The sequence below is a fragment of the Plectropomus leopardus genome, chromosome 23, assembly GCF_026936395.1.
Source record: "Plectropomus leopardus strain MGB_pleo_1.0 chromosome 23, ASM2693639v1, whole genome shotgun sequence".
NCBI lineage: Eukaryota > Metazoa > Chordata > Actinopteri > Perciformes > Serranidae > Plectropomus > Plectropomus leopardus.
This window is the reverse complement of record NC_142198.1, coordinates 10,204,476-10,228,301: the sequence shown is the minus strand read 5'-3', so window position 1 is coordinate 10,228,301 and position 23,826 is coordinate 10,204,476. Positions and strand designations below refer to the sequence as shown.

Genomic DNA, 23,826 nt, shown 5'->3' with positions numbered 1-23,826 from the left:
ACTTTATTAGTCTATATCATCCACGGTGTATTTGTGTTGGTTTTTTTGCGGTTCTCACAGGAAAATTATTTTAAAATATGAGGAGCTACTAGATAAAGCAAGAAAAACAACAATTTAACGTAAAAATACACTCCATATACATCAGTTTCTTTTTCACAAAAGTATCGTTACACTACCTCAGCATGTGTGCAGTAAAAACCAAACGCCAGCAGGCAGCAGTGTTGAAATAGCCGGCATGGAGGAACTTTAACCTCTTACACCCGCCTTCTTCCTTCCTCTTCCGGTTACGGCGATAGCAGGTATGGCGGCGCCCTGCTTTCCTCTGAAACATTATGTTTTTCAAATCCACTGTAATCCTACGTTTTAAAAGAAAATGTGGTTAATTTTAAGTAAACATGATACCATAAACAAGTCTTTGTTTCTAAAGATGTCACAATTATATAAATTAATGGTTTCCGTGAGACATTTACAAGATGCCGATCAAGGGTCCTTAAGGCCGCTATATGTAGACTAAACTGAATGGCGTAGAATCGCCGTATTTTCCAAACAAACATACGATGAAAATTTGTTTTCGCACCATATAAAAACACAGTTCTCGAGTGAAATAGTTGGCGATATTTGGTCAAAACTTTGTTAGCCGTCGTAGATATAAGCCGGCATCACTCGTTTTGAGCCTTAACATCGGCTGCACGGCTAACAGGGTTAGCAATTTAGCCTAGCTTAGCATCATGTTCCAAAATTAACCTATCATTGTGTTTGTTTTCAGCTTCAAAATGGTGCAGCGCCTGACTTACCGCCGTAGGTTGTCCTACAACACCGCCTCCAACAAAACCAGACTGTAAGTGAAGTTAAAAACGTTACTGTGCCTCGGAAAAAGCCCGCTCGGGAAGCTGAAAACCATCATTGCATTCTCACTGAATGACCAGATGTGTGATTGCTAACACTTTAACTTTACTCTCGTGCTGCAGGTCCCGGACGCCCGGTAACCGTATTGTGTACCTGTACACCAAGAAGGTCGGCAAAGCCCCCAAGTCGGCATGTGGCATCTGCCCAGGAAGACTGCGTGGAGTAAGTAAACACATTTTCCTTCATGAAGCTCTTGGACCTTCACCAGATAGTTACATGTTTGGGATCACTGCTCTGAGTACACTGGTGCATGCAATTGCTGCTTTATTAATGCGTCTCATATCAAATACTGCCACCAATCAATCGAAAATCAGTAATTGATGAGTTGAGTCCATGGTTATATGTAGAACAAGTAAGGAAATAGAATTTCTGTTTTTTTTCTGAGTAAATGTTGAGGTATAATGTGAATTTGTAGCTGAAATTTGTATATTGTGTACTGAATAGGAGGATGATCCTACTGTTAGTCTAAATCACAAATTTTATCACAATACAATAATAATCTTTCAACATGGATACCATCTCTGCTGCTATCACAAAGTCTGCCACAATATGATTTAAATACAGAAGGCCTGCAATTTAAATGAGACGATATCATATGCAAATTTTAACACAATCTTTAACAGATGAGGCTTTCACTCCTCTCTGTTTTGCTTTTGCCCCTAAAAGTAAAAAAATATATATAGTTGTAATTGGTTAAGTGCTGCAAAGTCTACTTTAAATTGAATCCATCATCACAGAGAAATATACATCACATACACGGCACATGGAATAAGTTAACCTTCAAGAGTTTCTTGATCTTGCTCCTTAGTCTAGAGGGCTATCAGTCATAAAGTCTCAAAGGCAAACTTCTCCCAATAACCGTAACACATGGATTAATACCAACATCATATAACAGAAGTTTGAGTTCGGCCCAATAATAACTGTCAAGGTTAACAGACCAAACATATGTGTTTTGTTGGTCAGCCATTATTAACTTAAATTCGTTAACATAAAATAATAATAAATAATAATAATAATAAATTAACCCAGTCTATGTGTAATAACGATTTACATGTATTTAAACTTCAATGTCCTCGCTGTTGGTTTAAGTCAGCAGTAGTTCAGATAGGACGGTTGAATTTCAGCCTGCATGCATGTTAAATCACTCTAACACAGTTGAAACAGAGCAGCAAATGTTGCTTTATCTTATTACAACATTGTTAATGTGGTATGTACATTTTCTGTCGACCTGCATTTTCTCTGAAATCCAGATTATTTCCTCACTGCTGATTTACTTCACAGTAAATAACATTATCCTCATCTTCATTTTCTTGGCTGCTCACTGGTATTTGCCTGTCATCAGAATTTTGAAATAAAAGCTTATCCTATGATGATATGGATCAGTGTTTTCACCTGCATTGATCAAATTGCATTGTTGATCTTTGAATTGATAATATCAATCCAGATAATTAGATCTTTTGCTTTGCTTCAATAGCTGCACCACCTCCTTTGACTTGCTGTTAATGCTGGCCTTCTCCTGCATGCATTATGGTGTAAACACTAATGCTGAACATAAAGCAGCAACTACTCTTGTTCAAGTGGTGTCTGTGAAAACAATCTTTAGCAGTCCCTTTTGGGGGTTTTAATTTAAATTCGGTTACTCACACTGGCAGCCACAGAGGAGTTATTTTTCTCATTGTGCATCCTTCAAGAAAAAGTCAGGAGTAATATAATAATATAACTATCCAGCAATTTTTCCTCTGAATAAAAGATGGAAAGCAGGTCAAGTGAATTAAGGTGGAAATCGATGTTAACTGCGCAGAAGTGTCACAACATAAATCTTGGGCTTAAGGTATCCAATTGTGGTATTTTTAGTCGGAAAGGATGTTGATTCTTAAAACAGGGCAAGGAATTTCTAACTGACATACATCCCTCATTTTTAACTACAACTATTACACTTTTAAAAATACAAAAAAGGCATCTTAATGAAATCAGTGGCTTGAGTAGTTGGCTTTAGCAAACTATCACTGCTCAAACTGGTAAATGACTCGTATACTGGTCGTCTTACCTCAGTATGGGGACACACTTTCTAGTGCTTGCCTACAGGTCGTCTTTATCGTCAGAAATCAGAAAGGATGAGAAACTCAGGTCTGTTCCAAAATCCAGGCTGTACCACTGTAAGGAGAAGAGCACAGCAAATTAAGCAACATCACATTCTTCATCAGTCAAGCAGAAGTATGTTGATCCATGAAAATAACAGATTAAAAAGTGTGATGCACTGGATTTAAGGAAAACAAAGGTACCTGTTGCTCGTTTTAAACATGTTAGTACTTTAGTGATGGAATTTTTTTTCTTGGGTTGGAGATTGTGTTGCTTAAATCATCAGGGTGTCTAAAAAAGGCTTCCTTTGTCATTTCTATTGAGCAGTGTTTTTTTTTTGGCTTTCAGGCATGCAGACTCGAAATGCTTCGCTGCATTTCAACATATTTACGAAAACATTTCCCTGGTTTTGTTTTTTAATTCTCAAATTAGGTTTGTTTTCTACTATAGTCTCATTGCAATTCTGTTTTTTTTTTTTTTTGTAGATCCGGGCTGTTAGACCTCAGGTTCTGATGAGGCTCTCCAAGACCAAGAAGCACGTCAGCAGGGCCTACGGAGGCTCCATGTGCGCCAAGTGTGTGCGTGACAGGTAAGAGGCATTACCCTAAGGTTTTTTTCACAACTGCTACTCCAAACCTTGTAGTTCTGTGGCTGATGTTAGTTTTGAATGGCTCACGCTTTACGTTTAAATTGTCTGTTTTGCTTTTATTCTCAGGATCAAGCGTGCTTTCCTGATTGAGGAGCAGAAGATCGTCGTCAAGGTGCTCAAGGCACAGGCACAGAGCCAGAAATCTAAGTAAACTGTATTTGTATTGCCACAATAAAAAATGACAAACAAATCTATTTCCTGTTGTGATTTGCAATGTTTTGGTGTACCTAATTGAAAGCAGGGACATCTGTCTGACTGGGGTTTGTGATATCTGAAAGGCTTGCATCTGATAAATCAGGATTTACTGCCGATATGTTAAAAAATGTCCAAACTATCATTTTAAAGAATTAAGTTTTTAATCCTCATAAAATAGTTTTTACATTTGGCCAAGTATGTGCAAAACTTCTGAATCAGTGTTTCACAGAGGGTTGTTTTTAACATTGATAAACTTTAAAAGTATTTCAACATTTCTACTGGTATTCTTTTTTTTTAATTGTCTGCCATAATTTTCTCTCAACATGGTCATATTTTCTTAACTGGACACTTCCTGTTTGAATGTAGCTCTTTAAGGTGCAGAGGGATTCTACAGAACTGTGCTCTGTGATGTGCCATCCTATAATGCAAATATATGTTGTGAACTTGGAAAGAATGGAAAGTCTGATTTGAATTACAGTTAAATTAGTTATACACATCAGCAAAATAAATTTACCCATGTCCACATTGTAGGAGATAGCAATGATTAACCCTTTGAAACATGGATCAACATCAGTTTTCTTGAGCTGCTTTCAGACACCTGTCACAGGCTGTTTGATCATCTGAAACCTCAGCAGACTGGTTTGATTTCTTCTGAAAATGTGGGATAAGAATTAAACTTGTTAAAAAAGTATTGTCTCCAAATTGCAAGAAATATGTAAAAGGTGGCAAGAAAATTACCTAAAGATGATTTTTACAGTATTATTAGAAAAAAAAAAAGCAAAATAATAAAGGAAAATGTCCAGAAAGCTTTTCTTAATTGTAAGAATTTTATATTTAAAATTACAGAAATAAATAAATACATTTGTTTACATTGGTTTTTTTTTTTCTTTTTTGTTTTTTGGGACATATCTTAAGTTACTTGTTGCCTTCTCCCCATGTTTTCAAAGGGAATGAACCAATTTGCTCAGGTTTCAAAGGATTAACCAACTGAAGATCAGAAGCAAAATACATATTAATATTTTCTACAATGTTATTCAAAAGTCCCATGTGTGACACTGGACAGTCAATAAAATGTATTAAACTGGTTAAACAACTCAATGGTGTCACATGCACAGAAGCAGTGTTAAGGTTACTTTTGTAAAGTAATTGGTTACAGTTACATTTAAATACCTTTCTAACATGTTTATGCAAGGCAATCAAGCTGAAAGGACCTAAAAACAAAACTGCATAAATTTGAAAAATGTCAAAAAGAAGGCATTCCTGCTCTTCAAAAAGATGGAAAACAACAGAATGAGTGTTAATTCAACATAAAAACTTTTTTTCATATGTAACCCCTTTGTAATCACAACTATTTTGATCAGTGTTATTTATTTTTTTCTTTTTTATCAGACAAAAATGTAGATGTTTTTTACCTTGACATGTTTCGACTGACAGCTTTTTGTCTGATAAAAAAGAAACAAGAAATAATCAAAATAAGAAGCCAAATGAACTTCCTTGATCTATTTTGATCAGTGACTGTAACTGATTACAATTACATTTCACTGTAGTTTCAAGTTACATGTAACTAATTACTCCCCAAATGAAACCGATAGATAAATAGATAGATAGATAGATAGACAGATAGATAGACAGATAGACAGATAGATAGATAGATAGATAGATAGATAGATAAATAGATAGATAGATAGACAGACTATAAATTAGTTACTGTCTCTTTAAGTGTGCGTCACGTACAGCCAAAATTGAATTTGTATAATAATTTATCATAGTGTTAGTGGAATTACAAAGGAAATTATTTTATAGTAAAACATAATTTCACACTAAAAATCGCCCAATAAAAGTATGTTTATAAACAATTCATAGAAAGGATAGACCGTAGGTGGAAAAAGTACTTCCGGGACACGTCACCACAGTCGCTGCGCTGACGGATCTCAAGCAGCGGCAGCAGCTGTATTGTAGCTACAGTCAGTTTCTTCATAAACCATGGAGACATTATACAGTATACCGTTCACTGTGCTGGAATGCCCAAATATAAAACTGAAGAAACCTTCGTGGGTGCATATGCCGTCGGCTATGACTGTGTATGCGGTCGTTATCGTGTCCTACTTTCTCATCACAGGAGGTAAATGGATCTGCTAAGCTAACGTTAATGCTGCGCTGCTAGCCTTTTAGCGTCAAATCTACATCGGATCGGCTTGTGATTAAAAAAGTTAAAGCCCATTTATGTACAGTTGAGGTAATGCCACATATTGTAGATTTTGGTTGCGTTTTTAAAACTGCCCACCAGCGTGTATGTGTTTAACATGATAACGAAAAAGTAAGCAAGGCTAACTTTGCAGTAAAGCTAGCACCAGAATGTGTCTTGATCTATTTGAGACTCAAAATGTCAAAAGTGGTCAGCACCTGCAAAATTGGTGGCATTAACGTAATTTTTCCAGTCAGATTTAGAGGTTCTGTTGTATTTAAAATGAATATTGAAAACGGAGCAAATAGTTTTGATTTCTTCCCTAAACATGGGGAGAAGACAAAGAGCAACTTAACAATACATGGCCTAAAAACTGGCAAGAAATTAGCAAAGTGTTACAAGAAAATTACCTGGAAAAAAACTCAAAAAGTGCAGAAAAAAATTAAACAAAAAATCTTTGAGAAAATTTCAAGTATAGAATTATAATGCATATCGATATGGTTTTCTTGACAAATTTCCCCAACTAAGAATATTTTAAGACGCCCCCCCCCCCCTTTTTTTTTTAACAAAACTAATTTAAAGTAATCTTTTAGTAATTTTGTGTAGTTTGTGGGACACTTCTTGTAAGTCATTGCTGTTTTTCCCCCATGTTTTTGAAAGAAATCAAACCAGTTTGCTCATGTTTCAATGGGTTAAACAGCTCGTCAGGCATCTGAACAAAACTCCAGAAAACTGATGTCGAACCAGGTTTAAAAGGGTTAATGAGCTTTAGCTGCTCAGACTATGGTAACATTAAGTTGTTTAATGATCTCATTGATTCCTTCTCAATCTTTTTTTCACGTTTTAGGTATCATCTACGATGTTATTGTAGAGCCACCGAGTGTGGGTTCAATGACTGATGAGCACGGACACCAGCGGCCAGTGGCCTTTTTGGCTTACAGGTATGTCCGTCAAAGCATTGTGAGCATCTCAGCAAAGTACAGCGAAAGCAAGGAGCAAGTTGATGATGCTCATGTCTGAATTTAAAAGTCTCACCAAATATTGCACTTCTAATGTGATCATATTTGTTGTTTAGAGTAAACGGCCAGTACATTATGGAAGGACTGGCTTCTAGTTTCCTCTTCACGATGGGAGGCCTGGGCTTTATCATCCTGGACCGCTCCAACGCGCCAAACATTCCCAAACTCAACCGCTTCCTGCTGCTCTTCATCGGTTTTGTCAGCGTTCTCCTCAGCTTCTTCATGGCCAGAGTGTTCATGCGCATGAAGCTGCCGTAAGTCTAAGCTTGTTTTCCATTAAAAGATTCTTCCACTTTTAATTGCCAATTATTGTCACAGTTTAACAAAGTAATATTTTGTCTTTTCAGAGGATATCTTATGGGCTAAAGACAAAAACACAGAACACCTAAAACTGGATGGACGGAGGACATCAAATGCATCGGGGCCCATTTAAAATTATGGATAAATGCAACCTTTTGATATAATCAACAAACATTGAGGACTGAAAGCACTGACGTTGCTAAAGATATTAGACCTGGCTGCACTGACAGGCTCGCACTAGCTCTGTCTCCATGGTGTTCAATGACTTCCTTTCCTCTCCTTCTCCAAACTTTCAACATAGTGATGCAGCAGAAGATAAAATGCATCACTGTTAAAGGCACATCACTATGACCAGTTTCGTCAGGTCTCTCTCAGTATAGTGCATCTGTGGCAAACTTACTTACTTTTTACTTCAACAAGCTGTAACTAAATACAGGTGAAACTTCGCTCAGCCACAGGAGAGTAAAAAGGGAAGAAAGTTATTGAACACTGTTGGCATAGAAATACAGAAATGGAATCAAAATTAGCACTGTGTGAACAATTAAGAAGAGGGTCTGAATAATGTTTAAGTTGTATGTTTTTGTAAAGAAGTTGTTGAAAAAAAGCCTTGAACTTGTCACAGTTGCATTTTTGTACAAGGATGTGAAATAAATCTTTTCAGAGTTCCTTGCGGTCATTATTTCTATACTGTTGTCTATTATGGACACATGTCTACATCAAGAGCCACACTTGGCAAAGATTCATATTTGTGTATGGCTATTTGCATACAAAGTATTTTAATTTGCCTTCCAGAAGGTGGCGTCATAGATCTATCAGCCAGTCGTGTTTCCTGGTCATTTCCACACTGTATTAAGGTGTAGCAAAACTGTGTACAGTAATCAGATTCAAATACTAAGCATCTGACACTAAGAGTTCCCACTGTCATTAAATTCCTTGAGACGTTATGAATTTAGAAAAAAAAAAATCCAGGTCTGGAAACGGTTTGGAATTAACCGAATGTTTTGGAAAAGTCTAGACTAAACCTTTTTTTTTTGACTTGTTTAAATTGTGTTCATGAAATTCCTAAAACATGTCTAACATTACGCAAAATAGTTTTTTGTTTGTTTGTTTGTTTGTTTTTTAAATAGTGCTGCGCAGTGTGACCGTGGTTTTCTATCTTCGATTTTTTTTTAGTTTTTTCCCCCAAAAATGCAGGGCCTTCGCATTTAACAGTACTGATATGTGCCACTTTGCTCCGCATATGCAGCTGGTTGGTGTCTACTTTGCGTGTAAAAAAAGCACGGCCTCGCAGTTTGTTTATTCACAAATACCTGGGAAGTGCATTTTTACAGACCTACCCATTTTAATCAACTTAAAGTCATGAAATAGGAGTCAAATGTAATGTAAAAGATTTTAAAAGTCATTGATAAAAGCGTGTGGGAACCCTGTATAATAGTCATGTTTAGTGCAAAACTTATTGGATGCTTAGAATTATTGCTTCTTAAGTTGATGCCAGAGGTTTTAGGGCTATTATATGACATGAGAAAATAAATTACCAAGATATGTGTTTTTCTAGTCTGCTTTTTTCCCACCTGAGATCAAAAGCAGACCTACATCACAGTCTGAATTGTTGTTACTATTTGGTTCAACGGTGCATGTCGCACACCCCATTACACACACTGTAAGATGCCTTGTCTGCTAAAAACACCATCTGTTGATAATAGGTAACTGGTTGTGGCACCTCCTAAACCTGTTCCCGAGCAGGGAAGGAAGAACTTTCTGCACCGAGCATGGTGATTAATCTTTGTTTTCCAGCTGTTTAGAGGTGCAAACAATGTAAATTGTGTTGACAGTTCTCATTAATACTTAAATAACATGACTCAGCTCACAGTTATTCATTTTCTACAGTTTTAGAAATGCTTTATCTCTTTTTTCTAGGCTATCCAGGGCAGTTATATACACTAATTCAGTACTTTTGTGAAGATCACACTCTTGACATAATGCTACGGTTTCAGACAGCCAAAAATGATCATATGAGAGAAAGAGGGTTTAAATATTTAAGTCCAGTGCAATCATTTATTAATTAAGTAAAGATTTTGGTCACTCGACGTTCACTTTATCAAATGTTTTACAAGAGGAAATCCCACAGCTAATAATTACATCGTATGGACACACCCGTGCTGTCACGCAAGTGCACATGGGAAATTAAGTTCATATCTGTAGTTCCCTAAGTCCAAATACTGTGCATTGGCTGCTACTCAGACAACTAAAAAACAGGAGGTAAATCAAAGCCCAATGCAACCAAGAAAGTATTATAAAATTGATCTTTGTGTATTCTGTAAAGCACCATAAGTATGACTTATTATTATCATTATTGTTCACAAACAATAAAGTGGTTTTTGGGGTCTTTTTCACTTTGTTCTTAGCTGCCTGCTAGGATACTAGATACCCTTTCCTTCATGTTTGGTGTCTTACCTCCTGTCTGCTGCCAGGACTTCAGCCAACTCTACGCCTCCAGAGACTGAGAGAACATCTTTGTTGTTCATGAACACCATACATGTACTTCTGTACATCATTTATTTTTCTCCATGCACTAAAGGCCCTTCCTTTGGTGGTGACTGATCACTCTAACATGCATGTAAGGAACTTTTTGGGAGCCATGTCTACTCTCTGTCAAGAACAAATATGGGAACATCTGTAAATAATTGCAGACTGGTCAAACAGCTTCCATGTTTGTTTGCTTGAGGCAGAGTGGAAGAAGCATGCTCCAAATTTCCCCCATTTGTACACAAAGTACTGCATAAATTAAAATATATTTCATACAAATTAGGGCACAAAATGGTTCTAGACAGGTATTCCACACTCAACTACAGTTAGCAATACTTAAAACAGTGAAAGCTGTATTTTTATGTCACAATTTAGACACCACTGAATATTTTGACATGATACCATATGATTTATGAACATCAGAATTCCCTGAAAATCATAGTCAAGTTAATGTTGGCAGAGATTCAAATATAAAGAGTATACACATTGTGTAGCATGGTAACATGCATGTTTGTTGCACCAATTTCAAACCACCGCATGAGTGGCTTGATTTCTGTGTAATTTTAAAAGTAATACCTGAGAGGACTCTGCAATCTCAGAGATATACAGTATATAATAATTATTCATGTAAAACAGTTTTGATTAGATTATGTCAAGACACTTTTCTTTTTTTAATATCCCCAGCGTTTTGTCATCTTATATTCTCTGATCCCAGTTCTTTAACTATGTCAATTGTGTTGTCACTTCACAGCTCTGACTGTTGGTAGGCAGCGTTATGTCCTGAGGCGTTTGGTTTGTTTGGTTTGTTGAGCAGCTCCATTAGTGCTCCCTCTGTTGTGCTCTAACCCACTGTGATACTGGTGTCCATTTTCATCAGTCGGCAGCTTGAGATAAATATATAAAGAGATCAAGTTGAATTGAAAGTCTATGAGGTTGGAAAATGAAGAAAAGTTCGGCATCTGTTGTTTATTATATATTTGTCTTACTTATGCAAGTCAGAGGATTTAACCCTTTGAAACCTGAGCAATTACGCTTGTTTCTTTCAAATGCACGGAAAGAAGGCAATGAGCAACTTAAGAAATAAAGCAAGACAAAAAAAAAAAGAAATTAGTTTAAAAATCACAAGAAAATTACCTAAAAGTAGAAAAACAAACCAGCAAATTAACTGAAAAAGTATTTACAAATATTAATAACATACACACACACACAATATATATATATTTTTTTTCTTTAAGCTAAATATTAAATACAATACATACATATTTAAATATGTAATTATACTAATCAGAAATATCCTTTTCTTGTTATTTTCCCCCAGTTATTTTGTTGTTTTTTTAATGATTCTATCCCACTTTCTTACAAGATAATTTCCAGGTCGTGTTCTTGTCACCTCTTACAGATTTTTTTTAGCAATTTGCAGGACTTTTCATGCCAACTTGTTAATTTCCCCATGTTTTTAAAGAAATCAAACCAATTATCTCAGTATTTTAAAGGGTTTAAAAAAAACTGAAATGTGTCTGAACACAGCACACAAAAACTGATTGTGATCCATATTTCAAAGGGTTAACAGACTAATGCTTTGGTCCTTTGGATTCATTGGTTTTTCTCAGATGCATTTGAGATGATAACATTTAGGAAGCAGAGTCACACTTACCTTTCTTTTACTGCTTCCATTCTCTACACTGCTGTGCAACTTCAAACCCAATGCTTCCTCAAGCTCTAGAAACATAAATAATAGCATACATTTGAGAGCTTGTTTAGCAATAGTAGACAACCATTACACACCTTGGTTCTTGTAAATAAATAATGCACAAGCCAGAAAGGCAATGTTGTGCTCCTCCACCATCATCTTACACAACACCACAGAGGAAAAAACATGACAAAATGAGAAGTACCTGTAAGAATGTGGTCAATCTTCCCCACTACCAGGTCAGCGTCTTCCGTAGTGAAGCACATGGGAGGCTTGAATTTAAGCACATTGCGATGAGGTCCATCAGCACTCAGGAGGATGTACTCTTCCTTTAGCCTGGGAGAAAATATTCATTATTCCCCACTCTCTGTATCAATATTCATTTAAACTACGTGGTTGAGTCGTTTTTCTCCCACAGCAGTCTGACTACTCAAAGCAGGAAAAGCACAGGTGGAACTAATAACACTAACGACAGCTTGTTCAAGTATTCAGGAGCAGAGAGCCAGCATTCACACCTCAGTAAATGCAGCCTTGATTAGTGGTATTAATTACACCTAAGCTTTTCCTGCTGTATCAAAAAAGTCTGATTGTGTTAAATGAATATCAGTTGTTTGAGGTGATGCTGAACATCGGTCAAATGTCTGACACTGTTCTGGTAAATTAGGCGTATCTATTATAAATGATAGGAGTTCTGTTACATTCAAAATCTCATTCCTTTTGCAAATTTTGTCACAAATTAGAAAACTCAATGCATCCTGGAGGCTGAGTATTTTAACAATGCATTCCACTGTTTCACCATCTTCCATCGCTACAATCAGTATTTACATTATCGTTATTTAAAAAACATCTGAAAAGGACTCTAATCTGCAAAGACTCTTGGCAATTCATTGATTCATCTGTAATGCATTTCATTTTTCAATACAACCTTTTTGTCATTTGTACATTTTTATCAACATTGTATTGCTGCTTATTCTTGAAATTTTGATCAATTATGTAACCACTGGTTTCATCTTTTTCCTTTTTTTGAATGATCATAGTTTTTAATAGGGGAAGTATCACCATAAGCCATTTTTGGCTGCTAACCTTTGCGATTGTATTAATAAAGCCAGAAAGAACAGGAAGAACAATTTTGGAGTTCAGTATGATTGAACTACAAATGGCATAATATGCAGAATTTTGATAACATAAGTATCATGACAGGATCACAGTCAGATCAGAGTCTATAATAAGCTCTCACTTACAGAACTCAAACGAGTGCCAATGATGCCTTTCCTATTATCCCACCATAAATGTAGAAGACTTTTGTGCTGATATGTGTTATTTACAGTTTACAAAAGCTTGTGTAACACTGGCAGAAGCTTGTGTTACAGCCTATATGGCCTGTTCATAGTAAAACATAATTGCAGAAACATGGTTGCAGTTAACTCAGTAGAGGAAAGACAATGCTGCAGAGCAGTGTAATCTAAGCAGCCACTTTTCTTTAAAGGGGAACACCACCAAAATTAAGAATTCTATCATGTTATTTCTGTGGTCCAGGAAAGGTCGATCAATATGCTTCTTTTCTTTTTTCTTTTTATACCAAAATGAGCTTTATTCTATTGCAGTGTTCTCAGTTATGAAACAGGAAATGTACAAATATACTCAGAAAATTCACATTGGTACTCTCAGTGTCATCTAAAACACCTCTCACCATTCACTGTCTTTGAAGCAGCACCACATTTTATACCCTATGACAACAAAGAGAGAGTTGTATGAATTTTGAAAACGGGTTTAATCCTCCTTTAAATACTGTGGAACATTTCTTTAATTATTAAACTGACATCAGACATTAATTTGAGTTTTCAAACTTACTTATATATGACTTCTTGGGCTTCTGCTGTAGCAGGAGTGAGCTTCAACCTGTCCTTCACAAGCTCCATGCCAGCAAAGAGGCCACGACCCCTGCAGGATGGGACATGAGGTTTAGTCATCTCTGATCTCAACTTACTTCAAAAAGCAAGGCATTTTTAAGATATTCTTCCACAGAGAGCGATTTCCCAAAACAAGTTCTAGATCATGATAAAATACACAGCACTGGGTCTTCTAAGTTCACCCCAAAATTGAAAATACATATTTTTCCTATTACCTGTAGAGGTAATCATAGGTTTAGATTGTTTTGGTGTCAAAAATACATTAGAAAAACTCAATAGCAGTGTCTCTTTACAGAAATCATACATGCCTCTGTCTGTGCAGTGTCATTTTGCAGGTGCAATTCAGCAGAAAATAGTTCCCTACATGAAACTGCTCAAAACAAGATCTGTGGATTATCTTGAGTAACCTGGTCATGATTTCTGGAAAGAGACATTGCTGTTTTGTTTTTTCTTTTTTTCCCCCAATGTATTCTTTGGCTCTTTGAACACCACAAGCCAAATGCCACCTAGCTCTACTATATTCAAGAAAGGGCGGATATCTCTTAAACTATCTCTAACACTCTGCAACTTGCACCAAAAAATCTGAAATGATAAAAAGCACAACAGGTAAGAGGAAAAAAAAATCTGTATTTGATTTTGAGGCGTCACTGCAATAACCAAACATGTTTCATTGTGGAGTCACTGAATTACATGTTGGTGCAGGGATTATCGAAACATGACATACATATTCTGGTTTGAAACTCAGATATAATCAGCTGAATCAGCTTCACAGGACACGCACAGAGCTTATCAGCGGTGTCACATACAGTAGCTGTATGAGCATTTGCATACCTGATATCACCAACCAGTGGATGCTTCTCCTTCTGTTTTTCCAGCAGATTGGTCAGGTATCGCCCCACACGCAGTGCATTACCCTGAAGATCCTCTTTCACAATCACGTCTAGGACGGACAGACCGATGGCACACGACACTGGGTTACCGCCAAACTGAGAAATACAAAACCCACACAAAGAGGAAAGATTACACCAAGTTTATATTCACACCACCAAGAAAATCAGCTGCTTGATGACTGAGAGAATTTGTATACCGAGGACAGAATTATAAGACATTATGATGCATTAAATATGTAACAATATTTTTCAGCAGTCTTTTTTGTTTAAGCCAAACTGATTGCCCAACAGACACGATTCTCCTTTAACAGAAAGTAATTGCAATCTCAGGTTCTCAAAGAAAAAAAGCGTCTTGGACTGAATGTATTTTTTCCCCATAATGTGGGAAATGGATCGGTCAGTGCACCTGACAAATATAGACAAGAACATCACTTGTCCATATGTGCCATTTTAATAACTACATGATCATTTTAAAAGCTGCCATTTATTTCAGCCAAATACTAATAATTTTGCAGAGGAATGGCTGAGAAAAGTATTTTTTAAATTTCATTATTTGCACAATTCCTTCACTTTTCCAGGTAATGCTCTTACTGTATTAAAATACTCCATTCCAGATGACATGAAGGCCTCTGCCACCTCTCTGGTCGTGACCACACATGACATGGGGTGGCCATTGCCAATAGGCTTTCCCATGGTGACAATGTCAGGCACAAAGTCCTCTCCCTGAAGCTGGAAGGCCCAGAAGTGGGTGCCAACGCGCCCAAAGCCCACTTGGACTTCATCAGCGATGAAAATGCCCCCTGCCTTGCGGACATGTCTGTAGAGGGGCAGAAAAATCCATGTAGGTAGAGATAAACTCTCGTTAGTTACTCTTTATCTAAAATAAGGCACACATTCACAGACACAGTCTGGGGCCATCGAAAGATCATCTCTTCATTCTTTAGTGCCCAAAGAAATGACAGTCTGTATATGTTTAACATACTTTGCAGCTAGTTTGTCATTTCAGCATGACAGCTCTGCATATTTTGTGTTGATAATCTGTTTCTGACCAGCAGAAAAGAGTAAAAACACTTTCTAACACAGAGTGTGAATGAATCTCTGCAATAACTTGGGTACATACTCTGCCACTTGCTGGAAGTAGCCTGAGGGGGGAATGACCTGCCCGCCACAGCTCTGCAGTGACTCAGCAATAAAAGCAGCAATCTGCATGAGAGAAAAACATCAGGTATATCAGCCTGAAGCCAGACTGATAAACTGGAAAAGTTCTGGCATCTTTGACCTGTAGATCTCCTTCCTTCATAAGTGTGCCACTGTAGGTCACTGTGAAGTCAAACAGGAACCAGTGTATTCACTTGTACACAGTTGTTATACGATCAGCAGGATGCAACATTTAGTCACATTCATGTCTCTCTCTTCTTTATGTCGATGCATATCTGCAAACATCCATTAGAAACTGTATTCTTTATAATCTCCTGGGCTGAAATCCCTTTCCTCGCCCCACTGGAAGGACAACTTGGGCTGTCAACAAAGATTGGATACTAAGTAGTCCCCTACAAATGTTGTTGTGGTCTGGGATTTGACCCTTAAATCCAGAGTGCTCGGCCTGAACCTGAGAAATGGGAGAAAAGGTACAAGAGGAGAAAAGGAAAGAAGATGGAAAGGGTGGAAAATCTAATGAGTATCCAAGACTTTTTTTTGTAAATCACGGCCATTTCCCTGGAAAGAGTCATCATTTAAAGAAACAAACATGCAATTAATATGTATATCCATATATTAGATATTTCTGAGGTTATTTCAGTAGCCTAAAGTCAACGGCGCTCATTGTCTGGTAGCAAAACGATGTCAAACACAAACTGTACCTTGCCACCTTTTTCATGGACTCTGTTAATCATGTCTTTGACTTCATCTGCGTATGCTGTGGCAGGGTCAGGGTGGTCCGCTCTGTATTTGCCTCTGTACACATCTGGACTGGGAGCCTGTATAGTTGATGAGATTTTGAGAGGATTAATAAAGCAGATTCACAGGCAACAGCACCATCTTTATATTGTTTAGCGCATTCACACAAAAAAGGTAGATAAAATAGTATGAAAATGTCGCAATTCATACTAAATTTGCTTAATATATGACATTTTTACCCAAATGCAGTGCAAAAAAGAAGCTTCTTAACCTTGAAATAATTTAAATTTAAAGGGACATTTATGGCATTGCTGGCACAAATCTTTCATACTTTCCTGTTTTAATACTCTCCCAAGACAGTATATTTTAAGTTTATGATGGCACATTCACATTTAAGGAGTAATACACTGTATAATGTGCTATTTTTCTCATATTTTATTATAATTGCTTGGATGTAGTTTTGGGCCAACTTTAATTTGTACACACAAAAAGTTATCAGCCTTAAAACTGTCTTAAAATATCAACTAGTCCTATATTAATGTCCCAAGAAATTAAACAAACCTTGATTTAAACATGCCTAATAACTGTAAAATAATGTTGATTGTTTTATCTTTTATTTGTGGTGTACTAATGTAACAAATTTCTTCTAACTGATCTATCTTGTGTATTTCCGTTTAACATCTTGGTCTTACCATAGGTCAAAACATTTGGCTATACTTGTCCACCCGGGCCTGCGTTGATCTATTATGTAAGTTTATGTGATAAACAGCCATGATTATTTGAGAGCTGCCAAGTACATTTCTGAAAGCAAACACATTGCTATCTTTTTGTTTACATTTCATTCTGGGCTGAGTGAAGTGTTGGTCAACTAACATTTGAAGCACAGCTCAATTCGTTAGTGTCTATGATCATGAATAAAATATGCAAGCTGGCGAAACAGACTGACTTGCCACACCTTTGGCATGTAACACTAGAGCTCAGTATTCCACAGGCGGTCATATCAAACTTCACCAAGGTTATCAAGGGAAAGTGCAGAGTACACAGACTCACACAACACAGTGCAGTGAGGACTTCGGATGTATATTTTCAGCTTGTCTGGTCACAGACTGTTCACTCCAGACTGTGTGGTTTACTTCCAGAATTGTAGCTTTATTGCTGGTTGAATGCTCTTATCTAATAAACTCTATACCCCCTGCATGTAACGACGGTTTTCTGTCAAATGTTTTAAGTGTTAAAACTAACAAAAGATAGCTACATCAGATGACAACATCATCAAGGGGAGGGGGATTCAAGGGGTTCAAGTGCTCCTTTAAATGTTAATGGAAATTGTCAAATCAAAATTACATACTATACTAATAACACAAAAATATAGCAGATTTGAATTCCCTACAGTAACTGTTACAGTAACACAAACAGAACACCCTCTGCCATTTCTACTACTACTGTGGACAATAATGTCAGCTGCAAAATCACTTGTTCACTCCAGAATGATTCCTTTGCTGCGGGAAAACAAACAGCGCAGTTTTCTTCCTGCTTTTGATGATTTTTTCATTGTTCAATACATTACATTGTGCAATCAATGTTAAATTCAGAATTAAATGTTTAAACATAAAAGTTATCTCTGGAGGCTTTAAAAAAAGACATATTTAGTCTAGTAAGTTCAATTAAAAAACAGAAAGTTATGTCACGACCAACTAATGATTATCAACATAAAAACACATGGTATAAATATGGGTTTCTTACGATTCAACTCCAAAGAGAAAACCACTCCAGAAATGGCAATAGAATAATATAGAAATGGCTGACTATGGTGCATATTTTCAGTCATGCACCAAGGACGAAACATCCTGTTCTACCTCATTCCACAGGCTATCGTCAAGTAGAGTTTCAGTGATTGTGCAGAAGAATTTAAATCACTGTTACATTTCTCAAAAGGATCTTACCATGATGTGTGCTTCACACTCCTAACTAAATGGAATAAAGCGTCCAGTTGTTTGTGTTTTTCAAAATGCTCCTCTCCAAAGCACTGTGGGATTGGGCTGGTTAATAATAATCTGCCACTCCTCTCTCTTTCCTCTGTGATTAATAGTGTTGTCAGGGGGAAGATAAAACTGTTGCCTCTGACATCAGTGGTAAAACACCTCCCTGCATGCATCTGTCTCTTCTTTTCTTATCCACAAACAGACAAACTTCTGCACACACATCCCTGTGCAAGTGAAAGTTGAGTTATGGCTTTTTAACAGTGTGCAGGCAGGCAGATGGAGAGCAAAAGCACTCACCACATGGACAAATGGGTTCTGCTCAGCATCTGACAGGTGGTCAAACTTGTAGGGACTGATATCAATGAGCGACGAGACATGGCCGTGATACGCACTGCGAACAAAGCAAACATGGACCAAATCATGTCAACTGCAATATCATGGAGAGTGTGAAAACAGGCTATATGTGCAGACAAGAGCTGTTTCAAAATGAATAAAAGGACTTTCACCACCTGTTATTATCTATGTACTTTCATTTTGCTTGTCTGGCACTTTTTGAACAATGACCAGGTAGCAATACTTACTTTTCCAACGTGATGATGTCTTTGTGGCCTGTGTACTGCCACGCCAGTCGGAGGGCCAGGTCATTGGCTTCGGAGCTGAAGTTCAAAGGGGCAAAGGTTACTTTGAGTTACTCAGTCACCACAAAATACACAGGTGAAGCTATGAGTGTCACAAACACGTGCATTGCAATCTGATGTTTTACTCCCCCTTTGTAAAGGTATATAAAGTGACATCTATTTATTAACATTGGCAAATAGTGTAAAGATGAAGTGTGCTTGAAGATCTCAGTGAGATATTGAAGCTATTTGAAACTTGAAATATATATTTTCTTCTTTACTTTGTTCCATAGTACTGTCAACAAAATTTATATCTTAATTTACACAAATGTGTCTTCTCTACAGGAACTGTAGAGTGATTAATATGATCCTGTTCTGGTGTCTTGCATGTGTATCTTCAATTCATTATACAAAATCTAGTTATTTAAGATGGAGAAAATATCATGCCTTTTGCCTCAGTAAAAAAAAAAACAGAAAAAAGAAAAACAATGTCACACCTCAGCCATTGCTCACCTCGGATAAATAAAGTATAGTCCCTTGGGCGTTCCAGTTCATCCCAGGCTTTGCACAAGCCTTAAAAAATCCTTGCAGTTATAACCTCTTTGTTTTTTCAGTTTTATTACTTCTCACAGGGCATCTGTTTCTCTTCCACCGCTATTCAGTGTTTATAGAACACTATCTACAACATTATTACCCCGGACCAGATAATTCCTGTTCACACTGCCGAACTCCAGCAAGTGGTGTAAATAAGTAACCATGCCAGACTGGTGCAGTCTGAGGACTAGAGTTATTTGGTGTCAAGATTGGACATGTTATATATTGTGCTGTACTTCTTTTTTGTCAAAGTCTAGACACTTCTTGTGACTGCTGGAAAGTGGCATAGCATTGTCTTTGTTCCTAAATCAGCATAATTATCATACCTGAAAATCCAGATGAGCAGGCTGATCCACAACAACTGTTTTTTCCCCTCTTGATTGCAGAAGCATAGCAATATATGTTTGGACAATACCCCTTTACTTTACAATTTGCAGCATTGCAGAAATGTATAGCTCCTTTTGGGGATAAGCTACAGTTACAATAAATAAAGTAGAAACAAAACAATGCATGAATCTACTGCCAATCATTACCTGCGCTCATTGGTGCCAACTTGGGTTCAGACTTAGAGGGGCAAAAAAATGTTGGTAAAGTTTGATTTTGACTGAGCTCACTGGCCACCTGAATAGTTTATCCATTCTTTCATTTGAAAAGGAGCTGACTTTGGATTTTAAGACCAAGCCCCGCTGCTTTGCATTATGATGTGTTGGTATGCAGCCTGTCTGAGATCCCAGTAGTGTAATTATGCTCTACAGAGACAGTTAATACAGTTAATACAGTTGCATCTCTATATATGGGTCTCAATATGGGTTGAATCAGAATGTTTTGTAAGCAAATGATATCTTGTGAATTTTGGAAATGATTTCATCCATATCTTTTCAATCAATTTTGACTTTTCAACACTCTTATGGGACATAAGATAACACCAAAACTGCTTTTATGTTAGATGACTTTGCATCCTTCATCAGCAGGGCTGCTAATTAATTTTTGGTCATTTTTAATTACTTAATAGGCCTGTGGTAGTTTGTGGATATGTAGCACTTACATTTGTCCATGAAAAAACACTTAATTCCACTTATATCTCATTGATAGCGACACTGAGCTGACATGTTTGTGTTAATACAGTATTTATTCAGCGTGGGCCTGGGAGTTAACCACATCACTGTCATGCCATGCCTATGCTTGTACTTTACCTTTACTCAACACCCACTGATCCACACCCAAAAGAACAAGCCTGGCAAATCTGCCTTTATGATGTTTGAGGAGTGTGACAACATACGTACGTACCCAGAGTTGACAAAGTAGCACACAGACAGCTTCTCAGGTAGTGTGGCCTGCAGCCTCTGGGCGTAAATTACAAGATTGTCATGCAAGAAACGCGAGTTGGTGTTGAGTTGTTCCATCTGTTGAGCTCCTGCCTTCACCACATCCGGGTGACAGTGGCCGACTGAAAAATGGAGGAAAGGATGCACACAGGATTAGAACTGGTCCTCACGCTCAGGTTGAAAACATGATTTACTCCTTAAATCATCTGACTGTAATTTGTGGTCAAAAAACACCATGACAACTAATTCTAAGGGCACATAAGTGGAGGCTGTGCTGAAATTGAAGAGTGGTGAATGTGGTTGGCCGGGAGACAGCCTGTATATATTCCAGTCTCTGCCTGCAAGTTGTGCAGCTTTGGTTACTCCGTATGAGGTGCACATTTCGTGACAACTTTGTTGAGCACATCAGTTCATATCATTCTGCTCGTGCACTCCAGTCTTCAAATAACTCTGGCTTTGATCATACAGTTGAATGCCAGCCTAAAACAATAAGCCAGTATGTAGGAGAGAACAGTTTTCTTTTGTTCGTGTTTAGTCATTTTTGTTGGAGGTGATGACACAAAGGTGGTAAAAAGAAAGATAAGATGCAGATATTTTTTGTGCAGTTTTCATGTGTGTGCAGCTGGGGGTTTACCATGAGCCACATTGTTGATGCAATCCAAGTAGCGCCGTCCCTTTTCGTCATACATGTACTGGCCTTTGGCTTGCACAATCTTGATCGGGTCATGGCTGAAGAAAATCTTACAAGATGGCCTGCAGAGGAACCACTATTAATATTTCCATACATACAGGGTAAGGTAAAACAAGGGAAAGATTATCTGTCCTTTGCTGCACACAGGTGTGCCCTTCATCCTGGATTAACAGGTTTTATTCTCTATAGAATTAAAGATATTATGAGTCATAAGCACAACAGGGAAAGTCAAAGTACACATAAGGTGTAATGCATTGTCATGCACACAAATCACCTACTACAGCAGTGTAACCTTTCTATTTTTACATGAGCATGTCACTGTTGAATTTACTGCTTAGCTACAAATTTATTGATTAATTAATTCAGTTTATTTCTAAGCAATTTTTGGTTTGTTGTGGAACCAGTTCTTGAAATTTCTGTATGAAATGTTTCAACAGCTTCATGCTACACCTATAAAGTAAGACTATAGGTACAATAAAATACTATAATAACGTTTAAACCAGGTACTCGGTTTTCAGTAAAATAAAGTTGTTGTGCTGCTCCAACTAAATGACTGTCATCTTTAATGGAAACTTTGTAGCGTAAATTAACTGCAAAATATCTGTTATCTCACCCAATGTGCTTCTTCCTCAAGTCTAACGTCTTGTTTTTCTCCAATATTTCCGCAGACATCCTGATGTTGTCCAGCTGTAGGACGACGCGCTCCTTCCTCCCCACAGACTCGAAGATCACCTACATCTGCTCGAGCGCAAATTACCCGGCTGTATATACACACGCGTGCTCGCGCGCGCGTACAAGCAGAAAGACACACAAACACCTATACACAAGCAGCGGCTCGCGCAACTCTCTCGTGCTGCCATCTAGCCGGTATTTGCAGCCCTCAATGCCTCGAGGGCAGTGACGTATTCAAGAGAACCCACGGATACAGCTGTTAATGAAGGAAACTGCAGGGGCGTTTCTATGGTGTTTCTAGTCTGTTGGGGCTTCAGGGGGATCCTTTCACCACGGATTTTTTCTATTAGTTCTATTTTAATGCTTCTCTGTACACCCTGGCATCTTTTTCATCCGTAAATCTGTAGTTTAAAAAGTATGTATTCTCCAGATTAATGGTAACATTAAAAATATTAGTATCCTAGTTGTTCCTTATTAGTAGGCTACTACTAACTGAAACAGAATACTTTACAACTGCTATTATTAAAAAATACTGACTAGATATGCAAAAACAGTAAAAAAAAAAAAAAATGGCAATTTTGGTCAGCATATATATTAGTTTTGAGGGCTTTAATGTATAAACAGACTGACAGATAGAATTTAAAATAAGAATTTAAAAATCATTATCGCTGTTCTTAATTTTGAAATCTATATTTAACAATTTTAGATGCTGGACTATGCATAAAACATTTAAGGCTAAAGCCTTAAATGTCCAATATTGTACGTTTTACCCCATTTTACTTATCAAACCGCTGTGGCTACACTGATGGGATGTAACTATAGTTACATGGACTTGTAAGTACATTTAATATTTTGAGGTACTTTACTTGAGTATTTCCATTTTCTGCCAATTGTTACCATTCAAAGACTATATTTTGTATTCAAAAATATGATTAGTTGTATTTAAAAAGCAAAACATTAGCTCAGTACTAATAGTCCAATAACATAGTATGACAATAATATAACATTGACAGAAGTTATATTTTTAGCCATTTTGCAATACTTGCTTTTCTTTAATAGCTTGTTTATGTTTTATGTGCAATATACACTTGGATTAAAAGTGCAAGCTTTAAGTGGACGTAGGTATATTTCCTCAGTATTTGCTGCAGTTATTCTAATACATACTATTCAGTGATCTAAAACCCTTAAAATATTGACTGCCAATATAAAGGCAACTCTATTGTTTAATGTATTTGAAAGACTGTGTTTATTTGGCTCCAACAGTACAGTCATATGAAATGTCATCTTGAAATATAGTATTGTGTGAACACAAGGGTCTTTAAAGAAATTTCAATCAAATGGGTAAAAAAAAAAAAGAGAAATACAAACACAGAACGGAAACTTAACGTATACCACATCCAAAAAAATGCAATTTTAACTCAAAGCCACAACGTGGATTTTGCTTCTGCACCAAGACTGCCTTTTATTTTGGAGAGTATATGTGGCAATACACTTATTTCAGTAAGGCTGCAGTCTATTAGAGGATATAGATCTGTAAGAGACCAGTGTCTTTTAGCATAATGCAAATATATATCACTTTGTCAAATATCCTACACCAGCACTTTTAATCTGAGTGGGTGTATACTATGTCTTTCTTCAGAAGAAGACTTGACTCAGAGCATTTCTACAACAATGACAAATGACACAGATGTGGCCTCTCA

At 37.1% G+C, this 23,826-nt stretch overlaps 4 protein-coding genes across 4 annotated transcripts in view; 2 read left to right on the top strand and 2 right to left on the bottom strand.

The window, feature by feature from the left end:
* slc24a2a (solute carrier family 24 member 2a) overlaps positions 1-303 on the bottom strand; it is a 61,440-nt gene extending 61,137 nt beyond the window's left edge. Inside the window, exon 1 of the mRNA XM_088074069.1 lies at positions 177-303. The gene's annotated coding sequence lies outside the window, so the exon portion shown is untranslated. The remainder of the gene's footprint in view (positions 1-176) is intronic.
* rpl34 (ribosomal protein L34) lies at positions 194-3,828 on the top strand. Its single transcript, XM_042512180.2, has 5 exons — positions 194-299; positions 767-838; positions 969-1,068; positions 3,471-3,574; positions 3,701-3,828. Exons 2-5 carry the CDS (start codon positions 774-776, stop codon positions 3,783-3,785), a joined length of 354 nt encoding a protein of 117 aa, XP_042368114.1. The 5' UTR covers positions 194-299; positions 767-773; the 3' UTR covers positions 3,786-3,828.
* A 1,905-nt stretch (positions 3,829-5,733) lies between these two features.
* On the top strand, positions 5,734-7,998 carry ostc (oligosaccharyltransferase complex subunit). Its single transcript, XM_042512390.2, has 4 exons — positions 5,734-5,951; positions 6,862-6,955; positions 7,090-7,287; positions 7,381-7,998. The coding sequence occupies exons 1-4, from the start codon at positions 5,813-5,815 to the stop codon at positions 7,397-7,399; spliced, it is 450 nt and encodes a 149-aa protein (XP_042368324.1). The 5' UTR covers positions 5,734-5,812; the 3' UTR covers positions 7,400-7,998.
* A 1,362-nt stretch (positions 7,999-9,360) lies between these two features.
* etnppl (ethanolamine-phosphate phospho-lyase) lies at positions 9,361-22,281 on the bottom strand. The gene is made up of 13 exons (XM_042512253.2): positions 22,068-22,281; positions 21,398-21,516; positions 20,726-20,885; positions 18,809-18,883; positions 18,525-18,618; positions 16,209-16,325; positions 15,470-15,552; positions 14,941-15,166; positions 14,291-14,445; positions 13,401-13,490; positions 11,755-11,885; positions 11,514-11,578; positions 9,361-10,743 (listed from the first exon to the last, which is right to left on the bottom strand). The coding sequence occupies exons 1-13, from the start codon at positions 22,124-22,126 to the stop codon at positions 10,633-10,635; spliced, it is 1,485 nt and encodes a 494-aa protein (XP_042368187.1). The 5' UTR covers positions 22,127-22,281; the 3' UTR covers positions 9,361-10,632.
* Between the last annotated feature and the right edge of the window lie 1,545 nt (positions 22,282-23,826).

What these genes read in the sequence shown, in the direction of transcription:
- etnppl (XM_042512253.2), bottom strand. Translation starts at nt 22,126, where the DNA reads ATGTCTGCGGAAATATTGGAGAAAAACAAGACGTTAGACTTGAGGAAG. An exon ending in GAATGGAGTATTTTAATACA is followed by an intron (nt 14,446 to 14,940) that starts GTAAGAGCATTA and finishes TGTATTTCTCAG; the next exon opens with TTTGGCGGTAACCCAGTGTC. An exon ending in GATTGACCACATTCTTACAG is followed by an intron (nt 11,579 to 11,754) that starts GTACTTCTCATT and finishes TTATGTTTCTAG; the next exon opens with AGCTTGAGGAAGCATTGGGT.
- ostc (XM_042512390.2), top strand. Translation starts at nt 5,813, where the DNA reads ATGGAGACATTATACAGTATACCGTTCACTGTGCTGGAATGCCCAAAT. An exon ending in CTACTTTCTCATCACAGGAG is followed by an intron (nt 5,952 to 6,861) that starts GTAAATGGATCT and finishes TTCACGTTTTAG; the next exon opens with GTATCATCTACGATGTTATT. An exon ending in GTGGCCTTTTTGGCTTACAG is followed by an intron (nt 6,956 to 7,089) that starts GTATGTCCGTCA and finishes TTTGTTGTTTAG; the next exon opens with AGTAAACGGCCAGTACATTA.
- rpl34 (XM_042512180.2), top strand. Translation starts at nt 774, where the DNA reads ATGGTGCAGCGCCTGACTTACCGCCGTAGGTTGTCCTACAACACCGCC. An exon ending in GCCTCCAACAAAACCAGACT is followed by an intron (nt 839 to 968) that starts GTAAGTGAAGTT and finishes CTCGTGCTGCAG; the next exon opens with GTCCCGGACGCCCGGTAACC. An exon ending in GCCCAGGAAGACTGCGTGGA is followed by an intron (nt 1,069 to 3,470) that starts GTAAGTAAACAC and finishes TTTTTTTTGTAG; the next exon opens with ATCCGGGCTGTTAGACCTCA.